Source organism: Aulonocara stuartgranti (assembly GCF_965226115.1).
Source record: "Aulonocara stuartgranti genome assembly, chromosome: 17".
Classification (NCBI taxonomy): Eukaryota; Metazoa; Chordata; class Actinopteri; order Cichliformes; family Cichlidae; genus Aulonocara; species Aulonocara stuartgranti.
This window is the reverse complement of record NC_138953.1, coordinates 20555055-20565588: the sequence shown is the minus strand read 5'-3', so window position 1 is coordinate 20565588 and position 10534 is coordinate 20555055. Positions and strand designations below refer to the sequence as shown.

At 41.5% G+C, this 10534-nt stretch overlaps 1 protein-coding gene across 3 annotated transcripts in view; it reads left to right on the top strand.

Annotated features, from left to right (window-relative positions):
* The window catches only part of grip1 (glutamate receptor interacting protein 1), a 67913-nt gene continuing 57379 nt past the window's right edge, over window positions 1–10534 (top strand). The window contains exon 1 of one of the 3 annotated variants that reach the window (XM_082511368.1): window positions 1–605. In XM_082511368.1, coding sequence (XP_082367494.1) covers window positions 551–605 — 55 coding nt within the window. In that variant the 5' untranslated portion in view covers window positions 1–550. The remainder of the gene's footprint in view (window positions 606–10534) is intronic. The other 2 variants (XM_082511364.1, XM_082511362.1) reach the window with 2 other exon arrangements.

The following is a 10534-nucleotide window of genomic DNA, read 5'->3' as shown; positions in this document are numbered from 1 at the left end:
CTTTGGTGGAACCTGGATACATTTGTAACAGTCTTTAGGACTCTCAGTGGAACCTGGATACATTTGTAACAGTCTTTAGAGCCTTCAGTGGAACCTGGATACATTTCTAACAGTCTTCAGAAACCTCTGTAACATCAAAGCGTCAGTGCCTCGCGGGCTCCTTCACGGTCATCACGTCACCCACTCTCTTTCTTTTGACCATCTCTGTAAACGTCGCTCTCCCGCTCCCGTGAGACCACAGCGAGGCTCGCGGGGGTAGAGTTACAGATGGGGGGAGGGGGTAGAGAGACATAGACAAAGAGGAGGAGTGGGGAGAGAGAGAGAGAGAGAGAGAGAGAGGGAGGCTCGCGTGCCTGTGTGAGGTTGAAAAGAGGGAGAGGTAGAGAGAGGTAGGCTCGTGCAGGGGGAGGTGGATCCCTGTGTAGTGGAGCAGCTTAAGCTAAAGCTAACTAGCCATGTTGCTGTCGCCGCTGCTGTTGCTCCTTCCGTTGCTGGTGGTGTGTGTCTGCTAGCGGCCGCCCTGGACTCCCTATCCACCCTGAGGTGCATCATGCCCGGCTGGAAGAAAAACATCCCGGCCTGCCTCCAACCGGACCAGGAGGGAGGTACGATCAAACCGGCGACTAGTGTGTGTATGTGTACACTAATTATCGCTCGTGCAATCTCTTGTGCAGCGTGGTTTGGCGCCGCTGGTGGAGCTCGCGCAGACGGTTGGTGTCTTTAAATTAGTGAAACTTGGTAACTGATACCCAGTGAGTGAGTGAGTGAGTGAGAGCGGCGCACGCGCGTGTACGCACGCATGCATGCATGCGCGCGAGAGTGTGTGTGTTGTCTCCTGTTAATCTGACGCAGCGGCTGAGGTTACAGCGACGTTACGGTGATTTTTACGTTGATCAGCCGGTGACCGGTTACTAGCAGTGGGGCTGCTAACGGGCTAACAGGCGGGTAAACCGAGCGGGATAAACGGCTGGTCAAGCGAAGGTCTGCCCTTGTATGAGTGTGTGCGCGCGGGCGGTGTTACAGTGAAATGTGTGACCTCAGTTTAGTTGGATGAATGTGGAAATGGAGGGCTTGACTACATGATGACAGGTGAGCCGTTTAAATGCCTGGCATACAGACCGGTGCTCGGTAAAATCGGTGACTAAGGCTTTCTGACAGCAGCCTGTAATGTCTCCATAACACCCCCTCCATAACGCCACACATGGCTGAATGCTGTAGGGTGTTAAACCCACAGTGAGTGTGTGCATTTGGATGTTTTGTGGTGTTTGTTAAAGGGAACCATTTATGCCTTTTGCATCATTCACGTTCAGAGTAAGCTTTAATAATCTAATTCTGTGCCTCCATGTCCAAAATAAGCTGTTTTATCGCCACTCTGCTCTCTCTATAAGACCCTTCTCCCTTTCATCCAGTTGGCCAGCCTCTGGAAGCTTGCTGATGGGCAGCTCTGAGTTCTTGTGAGCTGCAGTGACAGCTCGAAAAAGCAATTTATTAGTCAGTTAGGATGTATGTAGGAAGTGTGTTCTTTAGGAGATGTGTTTTGTGCATGCTGGTCAAGACTCTTCTGACCCAAAACGACCAAGCTTTGTTTTGTCTTCGTACTCAAAGCCCAATAAATAGCAAGACTGGGCCATCTTCACTGTCCTTATCGGCACAGGTCCTCCTAAATACAGTATAAACATGGATGCAACTTTCTTTTCAGACCCCACCAGGGGGCGACACTCCTGGTTGCAAAAAGTCTGACATTTGAATAGAAGTCTATGGGAAAATTACCCTACTACTAACTGAATCCATGACTCCAGTTTTAGTTAAAACAAGGTCATTTTGCGGGATGAGTTACTGCCCAAAGTGGAGGATTTTGAGTACCTCGGGTGGTGTCTGTAGTGATGTGGATGCTGTACCTGTCCGTTGTGGATAATCTGAGTGTAAAAGCAAAGTTCAGTCTACGTTCCTACCCTCACCTCTGGTCCTTGAGGTCTGAGTATTGACCGAACGAATGAGATCAAAGATACAAGGGGTAAAAATGAACTTTCTACAAAGGGTGGCTGGGATCTCCCTTAGACTTAAGGGTGAGAAGTTCAGTCATTTGGGAGGAGCACCGAGTTAAGCCGCTACTGCTCCACAGGTGAGGTGGTTCAGGCATGTCCTCCTGGTAGGATACCACAGGGGTAGACCCAAGACACGTTAGAAAGACTCATCTCTCAGCTGGTGTGGAAATGCTTTGGTGTTCTCTGGATGAGCTGGAGGAGGTGGAGGAGTAGAATGCTGCACCGTGACCCAGCCTTGAATAAGCAGTAGAAAATGGATGAAGTTAGTTCTGTAAATTCTGGTCACTCTAAGTGGTAGAAAGCAGGATAAGTATGTTCACTGGACTTGTGATTGATTTTACGTTGCACACGTTCATTTCCATTTCAAAAAGCAAGGTACAATTATTTATTACTATGAACAAACAACTGCTCATTCTTTACTGTGAGAACAGGCCGACTGGCTCAAGAAAAGAACTTCATAGTGAGGTTTGCTTCACGGGTGAACTTGGAGCTGTGATTGGTGGACATACTTTTTTTTTTTTTTTTTTTTTTTTTTAATGGCTCTGCACGATCAAGCCATTGGTGATATGGAACCCTGTTCATGTGTTGGGAAATAATCTAGCAGCTTTGTTTCATGTGTGGGCTGGGAAAAGCATTAGAGAAGAGTCATGTCCCCACAGTCAGCTAGGGTCTTGAACTTTAATCCCGTCTACATTTAAAATGATTCAATCTAGCTAGTGGACAGTTGTTGTCTTTTGGATGCCACATCATCTCTTTCTTCAACCTCAGTGGATAGTTTGACCTTCTTGGTAGAGTTAATAAGGGGAATAAAAAAATATCAGTCAGATTATTTGGCAAAGCCTACCACCTATTATTCTATTTTTCAGTGAGCGAACTGTTTGGGTAAAAAGATAAAAAAAAAAGCTTGTTCCAAGTATCGTGAATGTGGAGACATTGCTTGTTATCGTAGTCTTTGGTAGGATAAATTCAAATATCTTTGGGGTTTCATTTACTAAACAATCATTTGTAAATGAAAGTTAGTGTCAAAGGTTTTGTTTTTGTTTTTTTGTTTTTTTTTAACCATACTGTGCTCTTCTGTGGTCTTGAAAGCCACAAACCAAAGCACTGTGTAGAATGTATGTGGATACTTTTCACTCTTCAGCAAGTAGGTGAACTCCTGTTTATCTGGGCATTTCTAAATTGGATTGAACATTTTGTCATATTGATTATAACGTAATTGGTTTTAAATATAATCCAGTATTTATTAGAAATGATCATTAGCTCTCTTTTGTTGTACATAAAACTTGAGTCTATACAGAGGCATCCTGTCATGACAATAAGCTGAAGTTTAATGAACCTGATTTTAAGAAGATTTTGATTGACCACATGGCCAAGCTAGAATAGAAACAAACATGTCAACACTCACCTAAGGTGTACTCACAGTAGGTTTTCCTCCTTTTATACTCTGTGTCAGATTCAGCAAACCATTTTAGCTCACTTTATAAAAACTATTCATGACCACTGCCACACATTCTCCACTTTACTTAAGAGGTGTGTTTTTATTCACATTATTCCTGAACAGACAGCTAAGTGTTTAACATTATCCAGATTTGTGGGTCATGAATGTAAGAGTTAACCTTTAACTGCTCCCAATAGGATCCCAGCTCTGTAGTGAACCTTTATGGGCACTAAGAAGACCTACATGAATACCAATGGGTGGTGCAACAAACTGAAGATGCAATAATTCCTCTGTTGCCAACAATTTTGTCTCTTCATTATAAATTTGGCAGATGAGCACCCAAATTCTGGGCAGCTGTTTAAGGTCTAACTTCCCCACAAAGGATGAATAAAGTTTATTGAACTGCTAAATTCTGAAAATAGTGAAGCCTGCGATTTGAGTGGGTACCAATTAATCTACTTCATAAATGAAACTATGAAATGTAAACATATCCTAATTGGAAGGGGTCGTGTCTTCACGTCTTACTTATCCACCCACAGCGTGCTGATTGACCTCTTATAAAATCTTTGCCTTTTTATTATTAATTACTTGGTTATAACAACGAATGATAATCCCAGGAGCATCTTTTCTTTTAGTTTTCTGTCAAAATCCAATTTTTCATTCTGAATTTGTTCACATTTATGTATTTCATTCATTTATTCTCATTTATAAAATAATTTTATTCTCGCATTGTAAAAACTTCTTGTTTTTCCGACTGCAAAAAGTACTATATTAATATCGCTTGCTTATTGACTCATATTTGAGGCTTATTTATGATCATCCTTCAATTTCTTTCCAGACGGCCTAGACCAAAATAAAAGTTTAATTTATTTTAAATAAATCCCAAACATTTGCTGATTTTCAGAAAGAGAAATGTGAAACTATAACACTTTCTCTTTTTTATGTAACTGCAAATTAAACATTGTTGAGTGTCATCAGCATATAAGTGGTACCGTATTTTCACGACCATAAGGCGCACTTAAAAGTCTTAGATTTTCTTCAAAAAGTGCGGCGCGCCCTATAGCGCGGTGCGCCCTATGTGTTGTAAGGAGGACGTAGTAGAGAACACCATGAGAACGTTAAAGGGTGAAGTGTGGGCGTTGATCGTATATACCGGGACAATCGCACATACCTGTATAAAAGGACAGGTATGTGCATTATGCAGGACATCGTTGTTTTAACAACCCTGAAAATGGCAAAGAGACACGCTTACGAAGCACAGTTTAAACTGAAGGCCATCAGCTACGCGGAGGAACATGGAAATCGAGCAGCGGCGAGAGAATTTAAGATTAACGAATCGATGGTTCGCAAATGGAGGAAGCTGGAAAACAAGCTCCGGCAGGTCAAGAAAACGCAGCTGAGTTTCCGCGGACATAAGGCGAGGTGGCCCGAGTTGGAGGAAAGACTCGAGCGGTGGATCATCGAGCAAAGAGCGAGCGGGAGAAGCGTTTCGACGGTCACCATTCGGCTAAAAGCAGTTTCACTAGCTGAAGAGATGAACATTGAACATTTCCAAGGAGGTCCGTCTTGGTGCTTTCGTTTTATGAAACGGTGCCATTTTTCCATCCGGACCAGGACTACGGTAGCGCAGCAACTTCCAGCGGATTATAAGGAAAAGCTGGCCATTTTCCGCTCCTACTGCAGCAAACACATCGGCGACAAAAACATCCAGCCCAGCCACATCACAAACATGGACGAGGTCCCGCTCACTTTTGACATCCCGGTGAGTCACACTGTGGAGAAGAAGGGGACCAGCACGGTAGCGATACGCACAACGGGGCACGAAAAGTCTTCTTTTACTGTTGTGCTTGGCTGCCATGCTAATGGACAGAAACTGCCGCCTATGGTGATTTTTAAGCGAAAGACTTTGCCTAAAGAGAAGTTTCCAGCAGGAATCATCATTAAGGCAAATGAAAAGGGCTGGATGGATGAGGAAATGATGAAAGAGTGGCTGAGGGAGGTGTATGTAAGGAGACCAGGTGGTTTTTTCCACGCAGTTTCACTAAGAGTGGAAGGCAGCGCCGGGCGAGTTACGCCACAATTTGCCAATGGATTGTAGATGCTTGGGCTAACATGTCTGCTGGCACTGTTGTTCAAGCTTTCGCAAAAGCCGGCATCGTTTCCGAGGAGCCGCACGGCACGGAAAGTGACTCTGACAGTGAAGACAGTGAACCTGGCATGTTTGATGGAGATTTAGCGCAGCTGTTCAATTCAGACACAGAGGATGAGGACTTCGATGGGTTTGATTGATGATAAAAATGTGAGTACCAAACTTTGTTTTGCTCCTGCTTTATTTTTAAATACGCACACTTGTATGCTTGTGTGTTGTTGATGATGACGATTACCGGCAATAGAAATGTGAGTAAGGTACCGAATTCAGGTTTGCTCCCGCTTTATTTTTAAATACGCATACGGTACTTGTATGCGCCCTATGGTCCAGTGCGCCTTATGTGTGTTAAATACAGTAAGGGCACACATAACTGAGACTGCGCCTTTTAGCACAGTGCGTCTTATGGTCGTGAAAATACGGTACTAATGGAAAACGTCTCAGTAATCTGTCCCGAGTGTATCAGATATAAAATTAATAACGGTAGCCCCAGAATTGTGCCCTGGGGAACACCACGAAGATTTGAACCAGTAAGTGCTTCAAAAAGTAAGTGCCTTGAAAGTAAAAGGGCCCTTAAGTTGTCTGGCATGAATTCAGTAGCTATATAAATAAAATGTGATTTATTGATATATTTGACTAATTTCTTATGCACTTCCCCAAACAAAACAAATAAACACCCCCCCCCCCCCCCCAAAAAAAATAATAAAATAAAATAAACAAACAGTGTCCCATGTTTCAGACTCTTTTGATTAAAAAAAATAGTAAACTCTGTATTTGGATTTTCCATTGCTTCTTGTTAAAAAAAATCAAAACCAATGTTTTCACAGTGTCCTTACAATTTACAGACAAAACAATGAACAAAAGCATCATTAAACAAACTAACTGATAATGAACCCAATAATTATTCCTAGCTTTGGATGAGTATAAGTGACTGAAAAAGCCTCTACAATCTGAGCAGTTTGAGCCTCAGAGCCATTTTCCAAACACGTTACGGTGCTGCTTTGGTGTTGTGTTGTAAACCTGTGTGTGGGGCTCCTGGAGAGATAATAATATAATCGTGTGTGTGCGCGTGTGTGTACAGCTTCCAGCTAAACTGGTCAGAGTCCTTCACAGCGGGATGCTGGGAAAAAAGAACAAAACACCAAAATGTTAAACGCTAAGACCCAAACACAACAGGACAAAAAAAATATCACGCAGCTGAAAGCAGCAGAATAAATATAGACAACGGGTAAATAATACATAGACAGACCATGACGGAAACACGGTGTACTACTATACTTACTTGTTTATCGCTACTGCTTCATGTCACTACTCATCTCAAAGGGATTTGACTCAAAGAAAATGAGAAATTAAATCTAAACACAGGAGTCAGGAGTAACGCAGGAGCCCCGTGAGATAAAATGATGAAAAACTGAGCAGAATTTTGGGTTAATTAGTTAAATTTTCCCATGAGTTTTTTTCTTAACTGAGCAGGGAAACCCAGAGTTAAATAAAAATAAATCTTATGTTCTCATGTTCAAGAAATTCAGGCAGTGATTAGATGTGACAACAGCTGATTTGTAGGTAGAAAGACAGAAAAACAAGAACATAAGTGAGCAAATTAACAGCTTAAATTACTGATATTTAATTTAAAATACTCTAAGAAATCACCCAAACTCCAAGCGTAACCCCTGATCCTAAGTAAAATATGTGATCTTGTTCTCATAAAAAGTGTTTCATCAAGTCTCCAGAATTTAGGGATTTTCATATACTACCCCATTTTCAGAGGTCCAGAAGTAATTGTAAAACCAAATATAATTTTCATTTTAGTAATTGTTTTCGATACTTTGATAATAATCCTTTGCAGTGAATGACTGTCTGAAGTCGAGTATCCATGGACGTCGTCAAATGAAAAACCTTCTCCCTCGAGATTCTCAGAAACTGTCAGTCCATTATTTTGATTAAAATTGTTTTTTCATTTTCTTCCATTTTTTTCCTAATACTGCAGTTTGATCTGCTGCCATTAGACCTGTCTGTGTTTCTGATTGGTCACTTCTGGCAGCATTGTCTCTTTCAAGCTGGATTGGGAAACCTTAGGGATGAAGCCAGAGAGGGAAATCATATCCTGGCTATGTTGAACTTGCATCGTGGGACAGAGCCCCGGAGAAGAGGTGGAAAGTCGATAGATGGATGGTTATGTCAACATCTCTTAGACCTCTAATTGCTGTCATGAATCCATTGATATCACATTCTTTCAGTGTCTCTTACAGATTTGTAGTTTCATTTATATTGAGGTGTAATTTTCTTTAAGCTCATGTTTTGTTAGTATTTAACATGTGAGGGCTCAGATATGTTTAAAGTTCAGTGTTTTACTTTAGAATTTGGTGCAAAGTGACATCTGAAGTACTGGAAATTAATGATGAGACTATTACACTCGCTGCCTTGTACAAGTTTGACGTGATCATGATGACGCCTTTCCCTTTTTTTTTTCCTTTCTTTTTTTTTTTTAAGCGCACCTGGTGCCATTAGAAGCAGCTGTATTAGCTGTTAGACCTTCCTGATTAAAATGTGGTGGATCTAAAGGAAGCTATCCCAGGATTATTTTTTATGAAAATGTGGCGATTTTCAGGGAAGTTCTGCAGAATCTTTCTCTGTGATTTCTAAGCGGCTTTCTGCTTGTCTGTTCCTGTAATCTTGCAAAGTTTCAAATCCCTGCCAGAGACCTCGGGGGAATATTTAACCCCAGCTTCCCTCTGTAAGGTTAATCCCATCCGAATGGGGCTTTAGCTCGTGTGTGCGTGCGCTCTGTTAACTTTTACGAGGTGAAAAGGCTCTTCAGACTGTTTTTATGTCTCCTCTTTCACGTTTAACTGTGGTGGATTTAGTAAATGATTATTTCCTGGCTTCACTGACGAAGCTGAGGCCAGCCTGTGGAGGAGAACACGGATGCTGCAGGCAGCTTTTTGCAGCATGCAAGCGGTGACAGCGTCAGGTGCGTGACCCCGATTTCTTACCTGGCAGGTCCAGAAGGGTCCAGCACCTGTGCGCCTGCAGGCCGCTCTGAAAGTCTGATCCGTGGCCAGATTTGATGTGCTGCTCAACAGGAGCATCTACCTCACAGATGTCCTCATAAACACAGAGTCCAGACTACAGCCGCCGGCATACAGACAGTGATTTATGGAGGACAGTTGCTGCCAAAATTAATATAAATAAATAAATGTCTCTGATTTATGTGCCATGAAATCTAGAACCAAACAAAAAAATCATTGTGGGAATAGATTTATTTATATTAGATGTAATAAATTAACAAATGAATTTATTATATTTTAATAAAAGTTTAGATTTTATTTATTTAATCTATATATTATAGATTTTCTTTAAATTTCTTTTATTTCGTTTTTATGTTGTTGTTTTTTTCCTTAAACATTTAATTGTATTTATGTGTTTTGGCAATTACGGCCCTCCATAGACTTACAGCTGCAGTTGTTAAACCAGTCTTAAGTAAATGAGATAATTATTCCAGGTATTCCAAATACAGGCTGGAAAATGCAGTTTGTGTAGTTGTTTATTTACTGAGATCTTTTGGTGAAAAATGACCCAAACAGTCAACCGTCTTCTCAATTTGGATCACAGATGAGTCATCGAAGATTAAATTGTATTTTTGTATGAAAAGATCTTTGGTGACTATGATAAAGTGATTGTAAAGTCAGGGATGTGTCATAACATGGAAACATTAAATACATTTTGTGGCTGTTTCAGTGAAGTGCAGTCAGACTGTGTCGTCAATTTTTAGCTTCCCTTTTGGCGCTGAAGGTCATGTGACACGAGTGGAGCAGCAGCTGAACGGCTGTCAGATCGACTTGTTTCTTTAAAAATATTAAACGGGTTTTAAAGTGTTTCTTTCCCTAAAAAGACGAGAAAATCTTTGAGAAGTCACACATAGAAGGGCGTTATGATTAGGCTGCATCTGTGTGTGTGTGTGTCTGTGCAAGTGCGCGATAAAGAGTGTGTGTCACAGCATGACATCATCCCACTGTTTTAAGCTTTTCAGCTAAGAAGCAGAGAAAATGGCTTTAACACAAGTACACACACACTGAAACACACACACACACTGTCGCAAAATCGTTTTCTATACTGCGACAGACTCTCACACAGTAAAATACACACTGTGTCCTTTAAGAGGTGCTGATGTCAGAACTCTGCTCATCTTTGTCCTCAGGATTACTGAAGCAGACCTGAATCTGTGTGTGTGTTTGTACTTGACACCAGTATTATGAGGACATATTGCCTGGCTCCTCAAATAGATGATGTGCTTCTGTATGTGTGCGTGTTTGTGTTTACATCCATATTTCTCAGCTTAATGTATTATTCGTATCGTCTCTCACAGATTTTACCAAGACACACAGACACACACACACCACGACTCTGTTGAACAAACTGCTGACTCTGTGTGTGTCATCTCCTGACTTTTTCATCCATTTAAATGTGTGTGAGTGTGTATGTTGTTAAGGTGTGTGCAAATATTGTGTAATCGTCTACATGACCAAAAGTAAGTGGACCTGCGGGGATTTTAAAGCCAAATGTTGAACTTGGCTGACGGGATTTTCTTACAAACGAACACAGAAATGTTGAGGTCACTAAGAGTCTTATGTGTTAAATAAAAGTAGGTGATTTATTCTGTTGTTGCCTGTTTGTAATATACATGAGCAACCTCTCACCCACCTGGAACAAAAGTTTAGGGTTGACTAAGCCGTATCTTGGACCCAGGACGTTCTGGAGCACATTACAGAGAAGAAGAGCATGTTTAGATTGAGACCTGGATTCAGGTCTTTAATTCACATTATGGATACACGGGAATTATGTTTTTGTGTTCAAGTGTACACTGGCGCCTCGTTCTTGGGTTTTCCTTTAAGTCCTCTTTAATTT